The 23385-nt window shown below is 47.4% G+C and overlaps 2 protein-coding genes across 5 annotated transcripts; one reads left to right on the top strand and one right to left on the bottom strand.

The window, feature by feature from the left end:
* Positions 1-10259: 10259 nt before the first annotated feature.
* TMEM106A (transmembrane protein 106A) lies at positions 10260-23165 on the bottom strand. 4 transcript variants are annotated; one of them, XR_005212801.1, is made up of 10 exons: positions 23025-23165; positions 21952-21997; positions 21569-21795; positions 21014-21077; positions 19672-19825; positions 19045-19185; positions 18904-18947; positions 18382-18435; positions 17825-18018; positions 10260-10289 (listed from the first exon to the last, which is right to left on the bottom strand). XR_005212801.1 is itself a non-coding variant. In XM_037810094.1 (7 exons), exons 1-7 carry the CDS (start codon positions 21774-21776, stop codon positions 17898-17900), a joined length of 786 nt encoding a protein of 261 aa, XP_037666022.1. In that variant the 5' UTR covers positions 21777-23165; the 3' UTR covers positions 16572-17897. The 4 variants fall into 4 exon arrangements, 1 of the variants encoding a protein (XP_037666022.1); XR_005212800.1 differs by having other exon boundaries at positions 21894-23165; XR_005212802.1 differs by lacking the exon at positions 21952-21997 and having other exon boundaries at positions 23025-23142.
* On the top strand, positions 11200-15234 carry CCDC200 (coiled-coil domain containing 200). The gene is made up of 4 exons (XM_037810095.1): positions 11200-11323; positions 13633-13915; positions 14414-14463; positions 15196-15234. The coding sequence occupies exons 1-4, from the start codon at positions 11228-11230 to the stop codon at positions 15220-15222; spliced, it is 456 nt and encodes a 151-aa protein (XP_037666023.1). The 5' UTR covers positions 11200-11227; the 3' UTR covers positions 15223-15234.
* Positions 23166-23385: the final 220 nt, after the last annotated feature.

The raw sequence follows: 23385 nt of genomic DNA, 5'->3' as shown, positions 1-23385 counted from the left end.
GCTCCTCCGCCACCAGGCGTGGCTGCTGCCGGCCCGACTCCCACCTGGCGGCCGCCGGGCGCGCGGGAGCGGCAGCTGGCCCGCGGCGACCTCGCCTCTCGCCCGAGGACTGAGCGAAGCGGGATCGGGGGTGGGCGGCCGGAGGAGCTGCGGCAGGGCGGTGCTGGCGGGGAGCGGTCCGAGGTCTCCTAAAGGAAGCCACGAGGTCCCCAGTGTGTGCTCGGGGAGTAACGGGAGGGCCCGGAGCCTGCGTCGGGGCGGAAGACAGAGCCGAGCGCCGGCAGCCGACGAGTGCCCGGGATCGCCTGCAGGGGCTGCAGAGAGTAGTCGGGACGCGCGATCGGTTCTGCCAGGCTCTCCGCCCAGGGCGTCAGAACTCGTCCTGCTCTATTTGGCTCTTTTTGCGGGGCAAGCTGTCTAACCTCCCGAGCCTCAGTTTCCCCAGCTGAGACGTGGAAACGTTAATGCATGCCTGCGGGCTTGGGGTTCCATAAACTGCCCTAACGGGGCGGCCGTGGTCTGGTAGCCTAGAATGTGGGTCCTGGTGTCCGAAGAGGTTCCCCTGAAGGGCTCATGGCTGTGAAACTGTCACACAGTCCGACCTTAAGCTGGCCGATCCTTTAACCCTCAAGACCGCGAAGCCTGAACCACCGCGTTTCTTGTCTGGATCAGGCGTCGTGCTAAGTGGTTTCCTCACTCCAAACTTATCAGGTGAACAGGCCTGTGGAGAAGCTGAGGGAGACACAGGTTGCGCAAACTGCCCAAGCAAGCTGGAGGAAGAGGTGGGATTTGATCTTAGGTGGGTTGGCGCCAGATTCTGCGTGCTTGACCACCACTCCTTCCATCGAAGTGCCGTGCCTGGAGCCTAGAAAAGGCCCACTCGACGGAAGAGACATTTTTCTTGGACTTCGGCCCAGGAAGAGGTGAAGTGTCGCTGAGCCTGACCACACGGGACAGGCTGCTGAGGGGCAGGAAGGAAGCCGGCGGAGCAGCGCTTTGCAGCAGAGACCCGGAAGACCTGGGCTCAAGCCCGCCGGACCGTTTACTAAACCCCGGTGACTCAGTGTGTGACTTTGGACTTCTTGCCTAACCCCTCTGGGCTTCATTACCTTCTGTGTGAATCTGAGAGAAATTACAGATAATTATTACAGATCATGAGAACTGCCAAGTCATTTCTCTATAGCTTAGCCTCCTGGTCTGCAAAATGGGAATAATAATGGCTGGCTGTGCTTCATCTCCTGCCATCCACCCAGGCGTTTCCTTTCTCCCTCACCTAGCTTTATTTCTCCCCTTGGTGCTTGGTAGAAGAAAACCTTTTCGTGCAATTTAGGCTCTCACAGCTTTATTGAGCCATTCATGAATCTGGCAGCACCCAGTTCAGGAAGCAGAAGGGAGCTGTGCCCAAGGCAGGGAAAGAAGAAGCTTATGCAGGGCAAATGTGGAAGGAAGCGAGGACATGTTCTCATTGGCTGATTTAAGTTTTCATTTTACTTTGAGAGTGTTTGTGTGTCTTACAGAGTGGGGGGCAGATATACACCGATTAGTATGGTGTGTTTATCCATTCTGATAAGCTGTCTCTACCAGGCTGACCATGGTTCCATTTTCTCTGAAAGCCCCTGTGAGTCAGTCGTTTGTGTCTTCTGGAAAAGCCTGTCTTGGGAAGGGGTCCCTCCCGGCAACACCCCAAGCAGGGGCTAGTTTGTTTTCCTCACCAGTACTCATCATCACCGGACCATTGTATACGTTCATTTGTGTATTGTCTCTTGAGCCCAATAGAATATAAACTCCAGAGCAGGGATCTTGTCTATTTGGTCCACTTGGGGCACATAGGGAGAGAGGGAGGGGGAGAGTGATCCTAACAGCCATAACAGGAAGTTCCTTTTGGCATGAACACGCGTACACACGTACTCCTCACTCAGGTCAGATCCTGGCTGAAAAGAACCAAGGAAAGGTGCAGCTCATCTGTTCCTCATTAGCATAACCAAAAGGGGAAGGGCCCCTCCATGTCTTTATAATACAGGAGTCCCAGTCCCTGGGGAGTGCTTCTCCTCCCTTGGAGAACACCACCACTCACCTCCTTCCAGCGTGTATTTTTGCTACGCATTAAACTTTTCTTGGCTGTACACACTGACCAGTCCTTGAATTCTTTCCTGTGGCTAAGTCAAGAACCCTCACAGTGTCAGCCCCCCTGGTTGAGGTCTGGACCTCTCAGAACCCCCAGGGGCTCTCCAGCATCACAACTAACATATCCCCAGTACTCAGGGCCTCTCGTATACTAAGCATTCAGTAAATATCTGTTGAGTAAATGGTCAAATGAGTATTAAATAATGCAATGTGTGTATGTAACATGATTAGCACACTGCCTGTCTTGTGATAATTTTTATGGCTCTTCAGACCTCACCGTTTTTTTTCCACTACCCCTCTGATTAGTCCATTGTCTGCTGACTAATTTGGTTTCCCAGGTATTATGATCTTTAGAGGGGGTTGCCCTGGATTGTAGACATGAGTTTTCTGTCACTGGAAAGGAGCATCGCCCCCTGCAAATTAAGGATTTAGCTTTCTAACTCATCATCCGTCTCTGGTGAGTTTGGTTAATGTGTGTCAGGATGCCCCATGAGCCTGTTCAGATTAATGTACTCAGACCAGAGTGCTTGCAAAGGTTAGGGCAACACCAGGCCCAGCTGCCCGGTGAGCCCTTATCTGGGTGCCCTACCTACGGTGCTGTGCCATCATGGCCTGGCTACCATTGCCGCAAGTGTATTACAAGCCAGTGGCAGTGATGTGAACAGCAAAGTGAGTGTTTTCTGGAGGTGTCTGGTTTCCTCAGACTTGCCGGACCCTCATGTTGTGTGAGTTTTGGGTGTTAACCAATGGTATCACTCACTATGAATTAGGGGGCATATCTTCGCCCATCCTCCTTTGAATTGTCAGTCTTTTTGCATTTATTTCTTTGGCCCACTTGGTATTTGCCCTAGTCCATGATTTGAGGTATGACCCAATGTTTTTTGTTGTTGTTGTTGTTCCTGGATGTCTACTCACTTGCTGCAACATCATATGTTGGATTTTCCGTCTTCTCATCTGTTTGAGATGCCACCTTTATCACATACTCAATCGACAAATATACTTAGGCCTAATTGTGGGATTTTCTTTAAATGATTTAAGAAGAAGCCTCTCACATCCTGAAATTTTTTTTCAACTGATTCTTTAGAATCATACTGTGCCGGTTTGAATGTATTATGTCCCCCAAAACGCCATTATCTTTGATGTAATCTTGTGTGGGCAGACATGTCAGTGTTGATTAGATTGTAATTCTTTGAGTGTTTCCGTGGAGATGCGCCCCACCCAACTGTAGGTGATGACTCTGATTGGATAATTTCCATGGAGGTGTTACCCCATACATTCAGGGAGGGTCTAAATAAAATCACTGGAGTCATATAAATGAGCTGACAAACAGAAGGAACTCAGTGCAGCTGAGAGTGACATTTTGAAGAGGAGCTACTGCCAAAAGGGACACTTTGAAGAGTGCACTGGAACTGAGAGAGGAGCTTCAGCTTACAGAGACATTTTTTTTAATTAAATTCAGTTTTATTGAAATACATTCATACACCATACAATCATCCATGGTATACAATTCACTGTCCACAGTATGATAACATAGTGATGCGTTCGTCACCACAATCTATCTCTGAACATTTTCCTTACATCAGAAAGAACCAGACCATATAATAAAAAATGAAAGTGAAAAAAGAACACCCAAATCATCCTCCCATCCCACCCCATTTGTCCTTTAGTTTTTATCCCCATTCCTCCACTCATCCATACACTAGATAAAGGGGGTGTGATCCACAAGGTCTTCACAATCACACTGTCACCCCTTGTAATCTACATTGTTATATAATTGTCCTCAGGAGTCCAGACTGCTGGGTTGGAGTTTGGTAGTTTCAGGTATTTCCTTTAGCTATTCCAATACATTAAAACCTAAGAGGTGTTATCTATATAGTGCATAAGAATGTCCACCAGAGGGACCTCTCGTGTCCACCAGAGTGACCTCTCGACTCCATTTGAAATCTCTCAGCCACTGAAACTATTTCGTCTCATTTTGCATCCCCCTTTTGGTCAAGAAGATACTCTCAGTCCCACGATGCCGGGTCCACATTCATCCCCGGGAGTCATATTCTGCATTGCCAGGGAGATTTACAACCCTGGGAGTCGGGTCCCACGTAGGGGGGGAGGGCAGCGAGTTCACCTGTCGAGATGACTCAGTTAGAGAGAGAGAGGGCCACGTCTGAGCAACAGAGAGGTACTCAGGGGGAGACTCTTAGACACCATTACATGCAAGTTTAGACTCTCTCTTTTTTTTTTTTATCTTCATTTTATTGAGATATATTCACATACCACGCAGTCATACAAAACAAATCGTACTTTCGATTGTTTACAGTACCATTACATAGTTGTACATTCATCACCTAAATCAATCCCTGACACCTTCATTAGCACACACACAAAAATAACAAGAATAGTAATTAGAGTGAAAAAGAGCAATTGAAGTAAAAAAGAACACTGGGTACCTTTGTCTGTTTGTTTCCTTTCCCTATTTTTCTACTCATCCATCCATAAACTAGACAAAGTGGAGTGTGGTCCTTATGGCTTTCCCAATCCCATTGTCACCCCTCATAAGCTACATTTTTATACAACTGTCTTCGAGATTCATGGGTTCTGGGTTGTAGTTTGATAGTTTCAGGTATCCACCACCAGCTACCCCAATTCTTTGGAACCTAAAAAGGGTTGTCTAAAGTGTGGGTAAGAGTGCCCACCAGAGTGACCTCTCGGCTCCTTTTGGAATCTCTCTGCCATTGAAGTTTATTTCATTTCCTTTCACATCCCCCTTTTGGTCAAGAAGATGTCCTCCGTCCCACGATGCCGGGTCTACATTCCTCCCTGGGAGTCATATTCTGCATTGTCAGGGAGATTTACACCCCTGGGAGTCGGGTCCCACGTAGGGGGGGAGGGCAGCGAGTTCACCTGTCGAGATGACTCAGTTAGAGAGAGAGGGCCACGTCTGAGCAACAGAGAAGTACTCAGGGGGAGACTCTTAGACACCATTACATGCAAGTTTAGACTCTCTTTTGTGGTAATGAGCTTCATGAGGGCAAGTCCCATGCTCGAGGGCTCAGCACATCAAACCGCCAGTCCCAATGTTTGTGACAACATCAACACCAGTCCAGGTGAGGATGTCCAACACATCCGCACCTTCCCCCAGATCCTTGGGCCTGGGGAGGGGGAGGCTGTAAATATATTTTTTATTATCTGCCCAAATTACTCTGGGATGTGTCACTATTTCACTGCAGCCTATACTAACCTACCATATTTCACTTCCTATTCAAAGTTCCATGCAATTGTGGTGTTTGAACAAATCGACTGTAGAGTTGTAGCATTTAGAAAATTTAGATCCTGTACCAAATAGATATCTATTCCCTTGGTCTCATATGGAAGTTGAAGTTTTAAAACACAATCAGTTTCAACCTTTACCCTTTGGCCTGGCTTGCCCTGGTCTTAACCAGACCTGCTTCATTCATATCACTAATTGAAGTCTGGGCTCTTTTTCAGCTTTTTTTTTTTTGACAGTGGCTCTATGCACTGATACTGACATTCATATCTGCCGAGCTCTAGCTCTGAGTTTCATGTGTCTCAGAGATATGCATTGTTCCAGAGACCAATCAGGTTATACACTAGGGGATCAGCATCTCAAAGTTTAGAGATAGGCATTACAATTCAGGGATAGAGTTAACTGCTGTAAGAGCTTACAATCTAGGGACTATTATAATTATTGTGTCCACGTTAGGCTATGTTCTAAGATTCAATTCTGAGTTTACACATTGTAGTTAGTCCATATTGATGAGGCATCATCCCTCTCATGATGTTTTCTCCAACACTTTTAATCCTATATATATAGTTTCCTACAATTATATAGAGTTATATTCACATACCATACATTTATCCACAGTGTACAATCAGTTGTTCTCGGTATCATCATAAAGTTGTACATTTATCACCACAATCAGCACTTGAACATACTGATTACTACAAGAAAAATTGTTTTTTTTTTAGCAATAAGAAAAAAATGATAAAAAGAAAAATAACCTGTCATACAATACAATATACTAGTAAGGACAGCAAGTAACACCACTACCAAGAATCCCATATTCCTCCCATATATCCCCCTCTCATATACATTTAGCATTGGCATATTGCCTTTGTTACATTTAATGGAGGTATATTACAATGTTACTGTTGACCATAGACTCCAGTTTGCTTTAATTATGTTTTTTCCTGAATATCATCCCCTTTTCAAATTTCTACATGGTTGACATCCATTTGCTTTCCCACATGCAAAAACATTTTTATATTTGTATATTTAGTAACAGTCATTGGCCACTCCAGTTTTTGCCACGTTATACAGTCCCAGTCTTTATCATCTATCTTTACCTCTGGTGTCATACATTCTCCTATCCCACCTCTTTCAGCTTTACTCACAGACATCTTTGTTCAGTGTACTTACAATACCGTGCTACCATCACACAGTATTATGCTATCCATTTCTGGATCTATGCAATCAATCCTAAACATTCTGTAGTCCTTCAGCATCAAATGGCTGATCTCTGCCCTCTTTCTATCTCCTGGTCGCTTGTGTTGTCAGCTTTTAACTCCCAAAGTTTGTTCATTAATGTCTGTTCATATTAGTGAGACCATACAGAATCTTACAGAGACATTTTGGAGACGGCCTTTGAAAGCAGACTTTTGCTCCGGAGAAGCTAAGAGAGGACAAATGCCCCAAGAGCAACTAAGAGTGACATTTTTGAGGAGCTGAAGCCTAGAGAGGAACATCTTGGGAGAAAGCCATTTTGAAACCAGAACTTGGAGCAGACGCTGGCCATGTGTCTTCCCAGCTAACAGAGGTTTTCCGGATGCCATTGGGCATCCTCCAGTGAAGGTACCCGATTATTGATGCATTACCTTGGCCACTTTATGGCCTTAAGCCTGTAACTGTGTAACCAAATAAACCCCCTTTTATAAAACCAGTCCATTTCTGGTGTTTTGAATTCCAGCAGCATTAGCAAACTAGAACACACACCTACTCTGTGCTTGTTACTGTGTGTGTCCTGGGGTCACACAGGTGAACATGACCGGGTCCCTGGGGCCAGCACAGGGCATGGGTTGTGCTCTCCCATTCCTCCTCCTGCTGTCACTCAACTACATCGGCTGCTCACAGAACTGCTAGGAGGCCTGTGTGCACACAGAGAATGCCTGTCCATGCCAAGACTTCCAACTCCTGCTCCTAAGGTTTTCAGTTCTTGAGCATCAGAAGGCTGCTAAGTTTCCTGACAGCTTCGGAGAATGGCCGTCTTCAACTCTGGATCTCACTGTGTCTGTTTTTCTGTGGTCCTGCAGCATCCCTGCTTGCCCCCCAACTCTCACATCTACAACAACCTCACCACCTTTTCATCATACCAGGTTTCACATCTAGTTGAAGAGACCTTGTTGGACAGAGATACCATTTTGTTTCCTTCACCCTCCTGTCCCTCCTTTCTGACCCCTTCTGTTCCCTCAATTCTTCTCTCCTGCTCCTTTGCCCCTTCCCCAGTTAGAAAATAAAAAAAATTTGCCTTCAATGTATACAAACAGAACTGGATCAGTCTTTCTGTCTTGGGGATAAGGAGTGCAGATTGTTTATTCTAGCATCAGTCAGCATAGTCATGGTTACATATGCCTTGTTTTAAAAAGGATTTGATGTGGGACATTTTGCTGTGGCTTTGCTGCTCACATTGTGGTTCCCAGACCTGCAGTATCAACCTCACTTGGGAGCTTGTTACAAATGCAGAATCTCAGGCCACAGGCTTACCAAATCAGAACCTGTACTTTAACAAGATTGCCTAGAATATGTGTGCACATTAAAGTCTAAGTTTTTTACTATAGGACTTGATGACTGAAGGGAGAGAGAGAAGGAATATATTTTTCAGGATCTCATCTCTTATTTGAAACTTGGGAACCAAATGGATTGGGGTAACAAGGGATATGTGTACAGTTATAACTCCAGAAGTCTACCCTGATTGGCCTTAAAGACATCAGGTTGAGTGAAATAAGCCAGACACAAAAGAACAATACTGTATGATGTCATTTACATGAAATAACTAGAATATGCAAATTAATAGAGACAAAGAAGATTACAAGGTACCAGGAGCCAGGGTGGAGGTGAGGAATGGGGAGTTAATGCTTAATGGATGCGAACTTTCTGTTTGAAATGATGGACAAGTTTTAATAATGGATGGTAGTGATGGTAGCACAACATTGGAATGTAGTTAATGCCACTGAATTATGTACTTGGAAGCGGTTAAAATGGGAAATGTTATGTTGTATATGTTACCGTTTTTAATAAAAAATTATTTTTTTTCTTAAAAAAAAAGATTCAAAAGGGGATGGAGGATGAGTCTAGCCATACTAGCTCAGCTGCCTCCTCTGATTGCACTTCACCACCCCTGGGGGTGCTGTATCATCATCTCAGTCAAGACCCAACTCTATTTTCCAGGCAGCAGGGGGCAGCAGAGACCATCAAAGGCAGCTCCCATTGCTCAGTGAGTCACACCTCCCTGTGGCATGCAGAAGTTGTCCATCCTTTGTTTACATGGTCTACAGGGAAACCAAGGTCCAGAGAGGGAAAGTTCAAGGTCATCCAAGTGACAGACAGACCAAGGCTCAGAGCCCAGGCTTCCTGTTGGTAGCCAGTGTTTAGCTCCTAGATCAAGTGGCTACATTCCATAATGGTGACCAATTTCAACCATTCAAAAAAGCACATTTTTTTCATATTTTTACATCTCTGAAACCAGGATGTATCTTACCTTTGATGCCAAGAGAATGCATTATTGTTGTTTACACGGCTGCATTTTCTTTCCTCCCTCCTCCCTCCCTTCATAAAATAATGGTCACCTTCACAATCGATGACATCTTAGATTCTTGAAATATTATAATAATAAAAGCCCTCATTTATTGAACCCTATGCTTGACATGGATTATTTCTTTTAATCATCTCAACACCTCTACGATGGAGGTATTATTATCTCTACTTTTCAGGTGAGGAAACTCATGGCAACTTGACCATGTTTGCACAGATAATAAATTATGGAGCTGGGATTTCATAGGACTTACCTGGCCCACCATACTTTGCTCCTTCCACAACTAAAGATTCTGGGTCTTGACTAAGAAGCTCTTTTCTTTAAATGTAAATGTGTAAGTGTCTTAGATGAAGTGAGAGCATGGGAAGTATCCAGACTGGAAAGGGTGGAGTGAGATGGGGAGCCTGGGGTCAGAGGTGGGGTTGAAAGAGTTAGTGCACAGGGGTAGATAGGAAAGGGGAGATTCACCCTGAAAATCCGGCATGAGGACTAGTTCAGAGGATTAGAAACATTTCTCCAACTTCAGCTCAGGTCCCCTCCCTCATCCCATGTGATCCCTCTTCCTCCCTGAGTAAGAGGAGAGTAAGAGGGAAAGTGGGAGAGGAAGCCATGCAAAAAACAATCCACTTCCTCCTTTGTCCATTTAATTATTGAGACAATTAAGTGCCTTTCTTTTTCTTTTATCACTGTTTTTCATCTAAATATTTTTCAAGTTGTATGTGAAGATAAATGTGCTGTTTCAATTGGGTGATAAGCACTTGGCTTCATCTCCTGCATCAGGAAACCCTTGTGTATCTATTGTTGCGGATGACATTACTGGAAGCTGGGAAAAGAATTAGCACCTCTTTTTACAAAGGAGGAGAGAGATCCCATGAGGTTTAGCGCCAAGCCAGTCCTGCAGCAGAGCTGGGACGTTCCGGCAGCCCACCATAGCTGGGTGCCCACTGCGAGGGCAGGCACTTTCCAAATACATTCAGGTCTTCCAGCAACCTTCAAAGGAAGGCTCAGAGACACCACGTGACTCATCCAAGTGCCTCCACTTCTAGTAGGTGACACTGCTAGGAATGAACCTGAATCTGTTTGACTCCAAAGCCCACACTGAGTCCACTACCTGGCTGCCTGAGTTGATGGGCTCTACTAGGAACCCATACTCTGGTTCAAGGGCTGCTCACTGCTGTGTTTGGGACTGGGGCTGGGTTCAAAGGCTCCTTTTCACTTACACCTTTCCCCTGTTTTCAGCCCTGAGGCTGGACCTAGATTCTACTGCTTCCTGAAAGATTTATTTCTGTCAGTAACAGGACATGTGTGTGTGTGTGTGTGTGTGTGTGTGTGTGTGTGTGTAGGAGATAGGTCAATTTAAGATTAAAATTAAAAATTAAAATGAAAGTGCACAGTCCCTCCCCCAAAGCCCTCCTGGGCTGCAGGGAATGCCTCCCCTCACCTGGTCACTCCATCTACTAGGGATGCAAGTTCCTGGAAGAGTCAGATAGGAATAATAATAACATATACATAATACCAACCTGTAACTGAGCAATTTTCACACTTTATCTTGTATATTTCACATGTATAAATCCATTTGATCCTTATTCCAGTCCTGTGAAGGTAACAGGTAATACTTCTTGTTCAGCAGACAAGGAAACTGAGACTCAGAAAGGTTAGGCAGGTCCCCAGGGTCACAGGAAGAGGCAGACCTTATGCTTGAGCGCAGCATTATAAACCCCAGGACTAGAGCATTTTCTAATGCCACCTTGCCTTCTGGGGGCTCAGACCCCAGTGAGAGTTACTTTCTTGCCTCCTGACTCAGCACAGACATTTACCAGCAGAGGGAGGACACAGAGGACTGAGGAAAAAGTAATTCCAAAAACCTTGGGGAGAGGGAGAGGAAAGCATTAGTAGAGGGCTAGATGAAGATGCTAGAAACCTGAGAAGGGTGGGAAAGAAGCCAGAGAGAAAAGTGAGCCGACTTTACTTTGGAATTGTCCCAGGGGCTCACTGAGCCTCAAAGCTAAGGTGAGAAGGTGCCTTCTACCTCTCAGGACCTTGGAGAGGAATGTACTTTGCAGACATACCCTATGAGGCTTGGGAAGAACACTCCTGCCCAGTCAGGCATGGAGTGGGGCCTGCCCCGTTGCCCCCGGTAGTGGCCACATTGTGAGGTGGTTCTGGTTACAGGCAGTGGGGTTGGGGTGGGAGGAGACAGAGGTGGTGGGGGCAGTGGCAGCGTCCTCTGGTCTGCCTGCCCCCACCCCCGGCTTAGGGTCCTCTGCCTCTCTGCCATTATGGGCAGCGCCTATCACTGGGAAGCCCGGCGCCGGCAGATGGCTTTGGACCAGAGGAGGTGGCTAATGGCCCAGCAGCAGAAGCAACAGGAGCAGGTTCATCAGGGTCCTTCCTGGGGCAGAAGGGATATGGGGCGGGAATACAAAATCCTAGGAAGCTGCCTGCTATTTGGTGAATGCTGGGGGTAGGAGGAAAGCAAGGTCATTTGGAGTTCTCTTGGATTGACTGTATATTTATGTACATGGAGGGGGGGAGTGGGGTAATCACCTGACTCAGGTTTGTGGTTGTACTAGGCAGGGGGGTAGGGTGAGTGGGGGAGTTGGAGTTCAATGGGGTAGGGGTGGTATGTCAGGTCTAGGAAGTTTCATTTTTATTTTTATTAATTTTTCTTTAATTAGAGAAGTTGTGATACTGGACAAAGGCGGTGGGTTCTCTGCCTGATGTGCTCAAATGACCAATTCCTGAGACACCAGGGTTTCAAAGAGAGAAAGAGTTTATTGCTAGGCGTGAAGCAGGAGAGCATATGCCTATTGGCCTAAAAATCTGTATTCCTGAACTGCTGTAAATCTGATATTCTTTATAGCATCAAAAGATGGGCAGGTTTTAGGATAATGAGCACAGTGTCTCCAGACGATGTAATTATAGGTGATCTAATTATCAAGCATGCACAGATTGATGATATGCTTAGTCACAGAAATGTATGTAAGAAAATGGCGGCCTTAATATGATGGTGGGTGTGATTTTTAGTATTATAATGAGGTATAGGTCGCTTATAGGTTAAAGTCTAAGCTACTGTGCATGTCAGGCAGGCCCATTTTGGTTAGATCCAGCTTCGGTTATCAAGATAACTTTGGAATTGGGGATGGGTTAGTTCTGGGCTGACCCAAGTCCTTTGGTTAATAAACATTAAGGGCTGTCTTTAGTGATCATAAGACTAAAGTCGAAAAACTGGATAAAATGGGTACAAGTAAAGGTCAGTCACAAGATTTTACAATCACAAGGGCACAAGATAAAGGCTATACAATCATTATCAGGGATCAAGGCAGCTGGATTACAGTTCAAAGATTTCAGGTATTTTCCTCTATCTACTCTAATACACCAGAAAGTAAAAAGGAATGATTCAGTAATCACAATTGTCCCTTAAATCCTAACTTCTCAGTTACAGTTGTGGGTTTACAGAACAATTGTGCATAAAATACAGAATTCCCATATACCCTCCTATTATTAATAACACCTTTCACTGGTGTGGTACTTTTGTTAGTTGATGAAAGCACATTTTTATAATTGTACTATTAACTATAGACCATGGTTTAACTTAGGGTTCACTGTTTGTGTAAGTGCAGTTTCATGGATTTTTTTTTTTTAATTGTTATTCTATTACCATATACACAACCTAACATTTCCCCTTTTTACCACATTCAGATATATATTTCAAGGCTGTTAATTACGTTCACGATGTTGTGCTACCATCATCAGCTTCCATTACTAAAACATTTCCATCATTCCAAACAGGAACCCTGTACATTTTAAAGTTGTGCTGCCCCATACAGTGGCCACTTGCCTATGTGCTATTAAGTTCTTGAAATGTGGCAGTGTGACTGAGGAATTGAATTTTAAATTTTCTAAAAGTTTAATTAATTAAAATATAATCTTAAAAACAGATACTTGAAAAAAAAAAAAAAGAAACAGACCCAAATTTTTAAAAAGGATACTTGATTTAGTTATTGAAAAGCTTTTCTGTATGTTTGGAACAACTTGGATACATGAATCACTTTTTCAACTGTAAATTTTACATTGATTACCTATTTTGTATATATTGGGCTAAACTGAAATACATTCTTAAAGTTAGTTTCATCTGTTTCTTTTTTACAGCATTTTTTTCCTAATGGTCTTTTAATTTTTGTCCCTTAAGGATGGGATGTGCAGTGCTGAATAGTCTGTAACACTTTTTTCTGATGATCTTTTAATTTTTTTCACCTGTTTCTTTTTATTTCTGATGTGACTACTAGAAAATTTAAAATTAGACATGTGGCACACATTAGATTTGTATTGGACAGTGCAATTTCAAAGTGTTTGCAGAGGTATTCCTTACCCTCTGGCTCTGAAAACTGTTTTCAGCGCCCAGCTCCCAAGTTAGGAGGTGGGTCTCAGGGCTACTGCTCTTTCCTAGGCAGGGGCTATACCAGGGGACATTGTCTCTGCAGAAACAGCTCTTGAGTGCTGTGGTGGGTGGGGGGAGACAGCTGGGGCCCCACCTTCAGCCTCCAGCTCCGGGAACAGAGCTCTTCCCCACCACTTCCGCCTCGTTTCTATTTGCTTGCCTTATTCCCCTGCAGCTTCTCTGGTGGATGCCAGTCTGGGTGGGGAGGGAGGAGGATGCCATGTGCTTGGGGTTTCTTGTCAGGAACCGACGAAACTCCAAGAGGAAGAACAGCAACCTGAGAAAAGGTCTCAGCCATCTCAGGAGCAGCAGGTACCGCAGCCACCACTGCCACCATCTCAGCAGCCGCCAGTGTCTCCACAGCCACTACCTCCACCAAGGCCACAATGTGCCCAAGATAATCTTACTCAGTGCACCACCAAGTACATGTTCAAGGATACCCACAGGCCGGATCCCCAGGGTGGCCACCAAGCGGGAGGGCAATCCAACAAATTTCAAGAGGGGCTGAAAACCCTTCCAAGCACTGGTAAGTGGGGTGCCTGGGAGGGGAAGGAGGAGGTGGTGAGGAGAGAGCCCCTTGCTTCCATCTCAGCCATGTAGTTCAGACTCCACATCTGCCCCTCCCCCCTTTTTGACCCTCCCCAGCATCATCTCCATCTTTAGGTCTTTACTTCCTTTGTGGCCACTCTCTCTAGGTGGGTTTGTGCTAACCTGGGGGTAGCAAAGAAGCCTGTCAACTTCTGCAGAGGTTGGTGAAGTTGTCAGCCCCTGGTGGGAGTGGTCAGATAGTGGGATAGGAGTTGTAGGCTGTTTAACAGATGAACTGAACCCCACCATATGACTTCCTAGTTGAGAATTTTCAGGGCAAACTCTGTGTCTTGCCCTAGATAGCATCCCCTCCACTCCGCCCTTGCTGGCTGCACCCTGCTCCCTGCTCAAGACACCCAGTAAAGCAGCCCAGCTCTGCCTTGTTCCATCCTCGGAAACTAGTGCATGAGTAACTTGTGATTTGTTTCATCATCAGGTCCCAAGAACCCATGTCAATCTAGCCCAGCCAAATACACCCGATTCTCGGTGAGACAAGAGACAGAGACACAGAGTGTGAGAGGCGGGTGAACTCTGGCTGAGTGTCTGAGAGTGTGTTTGGTGTATGTGTGCAAGAAGTCTAGAGAAGCTTCCTTGGTGAAAATTGTGGGATGGGGCTGGAATTATCTCAAGTCACTTCTGGATGGTCCATTCCTCTACTCCTTGCCTCCATAAAAATGCCTGGGTAGGGCCTTTCGCTCGGCACTAAGCATAAAAGGAGGGGCTGATGATCTATTTGGAAAGGTAGGACACGTGCCAGAAAGGCAATGTAAAGGGGCTGTTCTAAGCCCTGGTTGGGGCAGAGGCTGCTAGAGCAGAGGGAAAGGTAAGACCTGCCCTCAGAAAGCTGCGAGTGTCAGGGTTGCCACTCCCTGGCAGCGTGATTTAATCTCTCAGCCTGAGAATAATTGTGACTCCTTTTTAGATGTGTCATGAGGACTCAACATGGCAGTTGAAGGAGACGGCACCCAAAGCATTTAGCATAGATCCTGTCTCAAAGCAGGCCATCAAATCCAGGATAACTCTTAATGAGAATAAAATAAAATTGTGTGAGCTTTGGAAAGGAGCTGAGAGAAACTGATTGTTAGCACTTTTAAGAGGACTGGGTTGCTACATTTTATTTCAATTCCTCTGACCCCAAAGGTCACAATGTTCTGAAAATCGACAGGCCCAGAAACTTCTAAGTAACCTGATTTGCCTACTGTCTCTCCCTCTTCTCAGTCGATAAATTACAAACAGCAGTGGTGATCCAGAGATAGACCCCAAGATGAGCAAAAGACAGATGAGCAACCACCCTCCCTCACCTCACAGCAACATCTCCTTTCCAAAACCCATCCCCTTCCTGATCTACTCCAGAAGAGGAGCTAGCCAAGAATAAAATGTGATCTCTCTCTGGAAAGAACCAAGACACTGATCAGCTCTATGAGACTGGGATGAGGGGAATGGGGCGAGAGGACCCACAAAGGGATGGAGAGGTTTGAGAGATGAGAGTGGATGGCAATTCCATGCTTCTCTAGGCAAAGCAATGGGAGAACTTGGCCTTGGGCCCCCCAACTCTGCGACTCCTCTACTGGGCCCTGTTCAGCAACAATAGGTCTGTCAGGAGCTTCCAGTTTATGAAGGTCAATGGAGCTATCACCCCTTCTCCCAAGCCCATGCTTACTGAGATAAAGCTGGGGGAAGGAGATCAACTCACACCAGAGCAGGCCTGGAGCTGCAGCAGAAATGGATGTAGCAGACAGGGACTCCCTAAGCCCAGTGCAATGCCAGGCCCATAATGGGCCCACAGCTATTGAATGGAAGATGGGGTTCAGGGATGGAGTGAAAGAGCTCAGAGCAAAGGTGAAGTTGTAGGCCCAGGCATAGGAAACCTGACCCAAGGAGGGGAGGGAAACTTGTCTACTAAAATGAACAGGCCTCTCCCTTCCTGGGGTCTCAGTATTTCCTTTGTGCAGAGAAGACCAAGTGGCTCCAAAAAACCAGAGGCCACAGGCATTCCCCTTATGACTCCAAGGTGGAAGAGGGGGAAGGGATGGGGACCCTGGGGGTCAGACTTCAGCTCCCTCTGCTCTTCTCAGAGAAGAGCTGTCTCAACGACGAAAAGGTCCTTTCATTGGAGCCTACTCAGCATCACCTTTGAGTCAGACTGAGGGAACCCCAGTTTAGGGTAATCCAAGTATGTTTCCTGAGAGGATCATGGTGGGAAAGGTAGAAAAAGAAGAGAACAGGAGATATTAGAAGTTGGAAAGGATCTTAGAGATATGCCATGAAGAAGAGTGAGCCAGTGAGAGCTGGAAAAGGTGGGACACAGTACTAGAGGGGCTCCGAGGCCTGGGGAAAGAGACCTTGATACCCGGACATTCAGATGGAGGAATGTCTACCAGCTCCCTTCCCATTCACAGGAGACTTTTTTTTTTTTTTTAACATCATATAGTTTATTGAATACAATATAAATCCTTTACATTTGGTGACCTATGCACAGTAGAAGCTCTGGGCCCTGCCTCCCTGGAACTTCTGTTTGCTCTTGCTGGCCATGTGAGAGCTCGGGGACAGCATGGGCTCATTCCTTCCACTCATTCCCCCAGCCCTTGTGCGAGGTACCAACAGGTTCTACCTCCTTACCCCTCCATCCATCCTACTTCCAGTTCAGCTTTCACACATCACTTCTGCTCATCTCTTCCCTGTCTGAACCAATATAAACTTTAGCCACCCTTTAGCGAGCAAATACCACACCCCCGCTCAGCTAAAGCACTCAAACTCGGAACCCAGTGGGAACCTGGGGGGTTATTGGTGTTTGGCCCCACTAGAGTGACAGGAATGAGGGGAGGATGTAGACCCATCCAAGGTGTTGATACGTTGCTCCATACTGTGAAAGCCAGGGGAGAGAAAGGCCACTGGGAGCACAGGGTGGGCCCTTCTGCAAAGCTGGGGGTGGAGCAGAGCAGAATACTGATAGCTTTGGCCGAACACTGATAGATAATGATTATTTCATCTCTGTAGGCTTTCAGGGGGAAAGCAAGGCTGTTTGATCTGCCTCTGTCCACTCATACAGGCTCAGGGTTGTTGACTCACCAACAGCCAGAAACCCTGCTTTTGCTTTTTTGTTGCTGTTGTTGTTTATTTTGGCTTGGTTTTTAATGTGTAAGTCCTGGGATGGGGCTTGGGGATGGGCAAGAGAGGGCCCAGCTGGCTACCTTCCTCCCCACGTCTCCCCTCCCATTCCCTACCACTTTGGCTCTTGCAGCAAAGAGCTGCACTTTTGCGGAGAGGGGGATCTTTAGTTGGAGAACAGTGCTGTCTTCTTAGGAATCTGGGACAGTTATTAACCAGAAGGGCAGAGAGCCAAAGCACCTTGGCCAGTCTTGCCAGGGACAAGTTACTAGGAGAGAAACAGTCCATCACTATCACTTTGTCACATGATCAAAGCAGGGTGAGAAAGAAGAGCATCTATGGACCTCTAAAAAGCCCTGGAAATAGCACCGGGATGTTCCCAAATTCAGTTTCCTATTATTGGGTGGAAAACTTGAAAACCATTCATGCTTTAAAAGCTAGATGAGACTACAGCTTTCTCCCCATCAGGCAGGAGGAGAACCTGCCCCAGAGAAGCTGGACAATCAAAGTGCTCAGCACAGATGCAACAGGTATTATTCCAGGGACTCTGAAAGCTCCGAAGAAAACTTCAGGTCAGCCTCTCCTTAAGACAGATCAAATGCAGAATCTGATTCTGGATTCTGACCCCTGGAAGAGCCAGGCTTCTGTTTCTGTGGAAAATCAGAGATGTGAGTCTGTGTGTGTGGGGGGGGGGGGGGGGTGGGGGGGGGGTGGGGGCTGGCGAACATATGATAAAACAGGGTTTTTCCTTTGGCAAAGTCAGTACAGTCCATCCTTGGGCACAATGGAGTTGTACAGACCAAGCTGGCAGGTCACGGCGGGTGAGGGGCTGGCAAGTGGGGCACCGACGTGTTTCCCCGGCAGTCCACATACTCATAGCTCTGGAAAACTAGCTGCTCTGAGTGGCTCAGGTAGGAACAGGTCAGGGTGCCCCTGGAGAGGAAGAAGGCTTTATTGCCATGTCAGGGAGGAAGAAAGCTCTGACGTTGCACTGCCCTCTGAGGAGGGTCAGCTCCCTCGGGCATGCTCCCCCCACTGTCTGTTCCTCACTCTGCCAAGGCACTGGGACAATTGTCCCACCTGTGTTCTGGCAGCCTTCCAGGACACCACAGATAGCTCATAAGCAAGATAGGGCCTAGAGAAGGGGCTGGACTTTGTTTATTCCCAAGAATCAACCAAAGATTCCATTGAGGTTGGTTTGGATGACTCAGAGTCTTTCTCCCCAGTGAGAGGGAGCTGAGGTGGGATAGGAATTAGAATCAGGGAGGGGAGACCAGGGCCCCAAGTCCTACTTACTGGATGTGCAAAAGCACATGATGGACTTTGATTTTCAGCCAGGTACAGATTTTGCTGAGAGAGAGAAAGAGACTGAACATTGGACCACGTTTCTCATTAAGCAGTCTGTCAGAAAGCTTAGAGGAGACCCACAGGTCCTAGCAAGATGCCATTTTCACCCTTTCCCTCTCCCTAAGGTGATCATGGCACCCTTGCTGCAATATCACTCCCCACCCCCCACGTCTGGTCCAGGGACTTACTGGCCCCACCCTGAACAGAAAGCAAGGCACCCATCTTCCTCAGCAATTCAGGCTGAAGAGCTCAAGGTCACCTATAGTAAGGATTAACTAGATTCCAGTGTTTTTTTGGTCCAGTCTAGGTCCAAACAGGCAGAGGCCAGAGACCGTGAACCCTTCCACATTGCAGACTTGGTCACAAGAGGGCAGGCCACACACTGGCTGCAGTTTGCCAAACAATCTGGGAATTAACTGAGTTTCCAACCCAGGAAAGAGGCTAAGGGAGAAGAGATCAAAGGATACTCACTATGTGTTTTCATCCCGTATCCTGCTGGCTACTGCATAAAACATCTGCAAACCAAATGGGCTCAGGGTTAGCTCCAACTCCGGCTGCCAGCTTCCCACCACCATCCACACCCACCCATCAGTGGCAGGGAATGGGAGTCACCTGTTCACTGGCCAAGGGGCCAATGTGCAGGAGGAGGCTATTGGAGACGTGTCCTACAACAAGGGAAAGGTGCAGAACCTCGATGGTCAGCTGGGTCACTGTGATGGGGTAGTAGTTGCTATTGGAGATGTTCAAGATATTCTGGAGAGGAAGATAAGGAAAGAAAAGGGTAAGGGTGGCTATCCTTGGAGGGGAGAAGCCAAACTATTGGAGAAACGAGGCTTCCTGGCCTAACTAGGTCCAAACCCCCATGATGGGCTTCAGCTGCAGAGGACCGTACCAGGGAGCCCTTGGAGAGGCTCTTCATGGCAAGGCGTTACTTTTCATGGTCTTACCTCATGTGGCTGCTGTCCATTCAGTCCTGCCCATCCCAGCAGTCTCGAGCACTCCCCATCCCTGCTGCACCCTAAGATTTATCTGGTCCCAATTCTGAGCCCTCATTACAGATAGTTCCAATCCTATACAATCTGCTACAGGGCTCATGGTTGCCTCTACCTCTCCCCCAGCTCCCAACACCCTCTGGGGGCCATAAGGTCTCCGGCTTTCCATATCCAGGGTCACAGCACTAGACAAAGAGTACAGTGAAGTGTTGGAAGGTGGGGTTGGGGCCCAGGGGCATCCACTCACCGTCATATTGAGGTGGATATCAGTGGTGTCAAAGGCCACTGCGGAGGAGTTGAGGCCTGCAGGCTGCACAGCAATGGTTCGGGGAAACAGGAAAAAGACGATGAGGGAGGAGGTCAGCAGGCAGATGAGCACTGCCAGGAACACGGAGAGCTTCCTGTGGGAGAGCAGGACCCAGAATGGAAGAGTGGAGAAGTCTGAGTACCAAGGAAGCTGGTGGGAGAGGAGTTCGGACACTCCTTTCCAGCTATGAGGCTCTCCCCTATCCACCTCACCCCCAGAAGCATATTTAACTCCCCAACTATGGAGGACAAGCCCAGGCTCCTGGACCAGAGGCTGATGCTCAAATGTGGCCCAGAGTGGGAAGGATCACAGGATGGGAGGCAGACAACCTGGCCTCCATTCCCAGCTCTCTGTACCTACTGGCCAAATAACTCTGAACAACGCATTTAACCTCCCTAAGCGTCAGTTTTCTTATCTGCAAAATGGAGATAATAACTGAACCTACCTCCTAGAATTTGTTATGGGCTAATGCATGAAAAAAAGCACTACTCTCAAGTCCTGGCAAAGAAGGAGTTCAACAAATGTTGGCTATTATGACTGGTAAAAATAAGTCCACATGAATATCGAGAGTTCTGAATTTTAATATGAATATTCAGAACAGGACACCATGCATCCAATACAAAATTGAGATATGTATTAAAGAGACAGCATCTTGTTAGTATCTTGTGAGGGGGCACTGCTGGTTTCTGATTTTGTTATGGTGGAGGGGGAAGGCTGGGAGGTGGCTCCCAGGCTGAAGCTAAGGACTTTGGGAGGAGGGTGCAAAGATCCATGTCAAATGGACCCAGAAAACCAACAGGGTCATGGGTCCCCCAGTGAAACCCAGGGCTGCCTCTGAGGCTTCTGAAGTGTCTCAGAACAGGGAGCAGCTGGTTTTTCCATTTCTGATGGGAAGAGAATAAGCAGGTCTGAACTGTCACAGCAGGAGAAACTTGTAGGGAAAATAACTTCCCTCAAAGCAATTGCAGCCAGCGCTGCTCCCTCCTTCCTGAGAGGCCTGCAGAGCCCAGAATTCCTCTGTGTCTGTTTGAGGGGGGCGTGGTTCCTGGAAGCAATGATGCTCAGGGGAAGGACACTGAATGGCTTCAGGTACCATCTGCTGTCCCCAGGGCTTCAACTAGGAAAACCCTTGGAAACAGGGAGCTAGCATGTTTGAGCCCTGTGGAGCACAAGGGGAGAACCAAAGGAGAAAAATCTGAGGGGTTAGAATTGGGAAGACAAACAAGAGGAAGAGTTAGCTGCCACTGGTGATGGCCTGTGGAGATGAGGAAGAGGGGCTTACGTGTGCCTAGGCTTCAACCTCTGGTCCCCATAGGGGATGAGGGCCACCAGCTGCTTCTCCAGCTCTGTAGAGTGAAGAGGGAGAGGGAGAGTCAAGAAGCATCCATGACAAATGTTCCTTGTGCCAGCCTCCCAGAAGGACCCAAAGACACTGTCAGTATGCTGCCTCTGCCCAGGACTGGGAGTGAGATTTTCATTAATGGGTATGAAGAATCTTTGAAAGTCATCAGCAAATCAGAGGTTCCCTGCTTTTTTTGAAAGATAATTTGTAACTTCCTGAATCCTAAGGCACAGAACTTTACTCGGGTAGCAGAGTGGCTGGAAAAGCCTTAAGTGGGGAATACAACCAGGGCAGGAGGTTCCTGCAGTGAGCCCCAGGAATAGCATATGTTGGGGTCAGCATCTCCCTGGCCAGTCTGAGACTGGGTGACCAAGAGCTGGGAGCAGACCCAACTCCATTCAAGGAACCCTCAGAAGGGCCTGGCCCTAGGCCAGCTGCAGCTGCTACATGCTTTTTCTGGATTCTAGGTTGTCTCCGGAGTCTCAGGCCACTCACCTTGTGGGATTTCTCCATGGCCCTGACAGGTAGGACAAGTTACAAAGCCGACACCAGCAGCTCCTTCACAAGGCACACAGGAACAAAAAGATCTGCTGCTCCCAATGCTGGAATAGCTAGCAGCCTTGCTGCCAACCGTTGGGTTGGGAGACAGGATCGACTTGCTCTCTTCCTCCCTAGATCCCAGCAGGGAGAATGTCTCACCCATGGTTCAGGGTTTTTTTCCTCTAATGAGCAAAGAACAAAGGTCAGTGCTGAGCTTGTTAGCAATGACACAAAATGTTAACTCTAGCTTTAAATTTTTAAGAGTGCCAAAGAGCCCCACCACAATTTCAGCAAGTTCAAGCCTCAGTAAGATGGGATATGGAAAATTTACTAGTTACCCAGCACTTTCAACTCATTCCATTATTGTAGGAGAGATCAGTCTGCCTATAAGAGAGAAAATAAAAGGAATAAGAAAAGCAGAAGTTATTTCATGTCAAGGGACTTCCATAAGTGAATGGCAGAGCTTTTTTTTTTTTTTTCCTCTTCTTTCTGGGAAAGTTGCTGAGCTGTCATTCATTTCAAGGAAAGGAAGTTGAGTGGTGCTCGGCTGCAGAGACTTCTGGAGGGTCCCTTCATCCTCTGCAACAAGACTGCTGTGAAAAGAGTTCTTTGGAGCACCTGGGCAAATTGCCCGAGGTTTCCCAGCCCAGGTGTGGAAGGAAAGCTTCTATTCCTGAGCCTGGGCAGGCACTGACTTAATAGGAAAGCAGGGATTCTTTGAAACAAAGAGAAAGGAGATGAGAGTGGCCACAGGTGTGCGGAAAAACCCATCTAAGGAGTGAAACCTCCTCCTCACTGCTTTCTGACAGCAGCTTGGGAAAGAAAGCCAGGTGGGGGTTGGTGGTGGTGATGGCTCATAGCAACACACAAGGGTATTTCCTTCAGTAGGCAGGTCAAGGCTGAGTCTGGACTATTCCCCAAAGACTCACGAGTGGTGGACAAGGTGAGCCACACTCAAACCTTTCTGGGCTAAAATAAAGGGAACCCACTTAATTCAGGCCTGGGACCTCTGGGGCTCCTCTCCGTCGCAAGAGGCTGAGATTTCAGAAGCGCATCCTTGGGAGAACCTCTAGGACAGGGTGGCACTGGGAACCACTCCTTTAGGGTCTTGGAATAGCGAATGGGCCACGTCGGAGGGAGTGGGGAGCAGGGACCCTGATCTCCCCGGAAGGCAAAGCTGCTTCCCGCCCTCCTCGGGGGCTCGGCCACGGGCCAGTGCAGTGAACGCGGATGGAGAAGCTAGGGCTTCATTGAGGGGACGTTTCAAGTCCCACCAGAACCCCCGAGAGACCGTTTGCGAAGCTTAGCACCCGTGTATGCGTGTGTGCCGGGCCAGGCAGAGGCAAAGAGGGTTCCTTAGCCCAGGCCTCCGAAAGGGAAAGGAGGAAATAAAGTCTCCGGAGCATCTTACCCCCGGGCGACAGCAGAAACAGAAACGGTTGCAAGAGGAATCGAAAGTGAAGGAGAGCGTTCCTCGCGTCAAGCTTTGAGTCGGTGCCTTAGGAAGCGTCTCCCTGAGCCCTCCCCGGCTCCTGAGAACCGCGCTCGGCCTCCAGGCGACCCGCCCTTCCCCCCGAGGGCCCGCCCCTCCGCCCGAGGGCCCGCCCCTCTCAACGCAGGCGGCTGAAAACACTTTCCGGTTCTTCAATGGGCGCCGGACTCTACCACCGCAATGACCAGCCCGTCCAGGTAGGAATTTTAAAAGACCTTTATTTCACCATTCTTTAAGTGGGTATGTACAAATACGTTTAAGTACAATGGGGCGGACGAGC

Source organism: Choloepus didactylus, chromosome 18 (assembly GCF_015220235.1).
Source record: "Choloepus didactylus isolate mChoDid1 chromosome 18, mChoDid1.pri, whole genome shotgun sequence".
In the NCBI taxonomy this organism is placed as follows: Eukaryota; Metazoa; Chordata; class Mammalia; order Pilosa; family Megalonychidae; genus Choloepus; species Choloepus didactylus.
The sequence above is the reverse complement of the archived record's forward strand: the minus strand, read 5'-3'. Positions and strand labels throughout refer to the sequence as shown.

Bases quoted from the DNA above. Each gene is read 5' to 3' on its own strand.
- CCDC200 (XM_037810095.1), top strand. From the start codon at position 11,228: ATGGGCAGCGCCTATCACTGGGAAGCCCGGCGCCGGCAGATGGCTTTG. The intron at 13,916-14,413 runs GTAAGTGGGGTG...TTTCATCATCAG, and splicing joins GAAAACCCTTCCAAGCACTG to GTCCCAAGAACCCATGTCAA. The intron at 14,464-15,195 runs GTGAGACAAGAG...CCCTCTTCTCAG, and splicing joins CCAAATACACCCGATTCTCG to TCGATAAATTACAAACAGCA.
- TMEM106A (XM_037810094.1), bottom strand. From the start codon at position 21,776: ATGGGTGAGACATTCTCCCTGCTGGGATCTAGGGAGGAAGAGAGCAAG. The intron at 19,826-21,013 runs GTAAGCCCCTCT...GCTCTCCCACAG, and splicing joins AGGTTGAAGCCTAGGCACAC to GAAGCTCTCCGTGTTCCTGG. The intron at 18,948-19,044 runs GTGACTCCCATT...TTTGGTTTGCAG, and splicing joins GCCCCTTGGCCAGTGAACAG to ATGTTTTATGCAGTAGCCAG.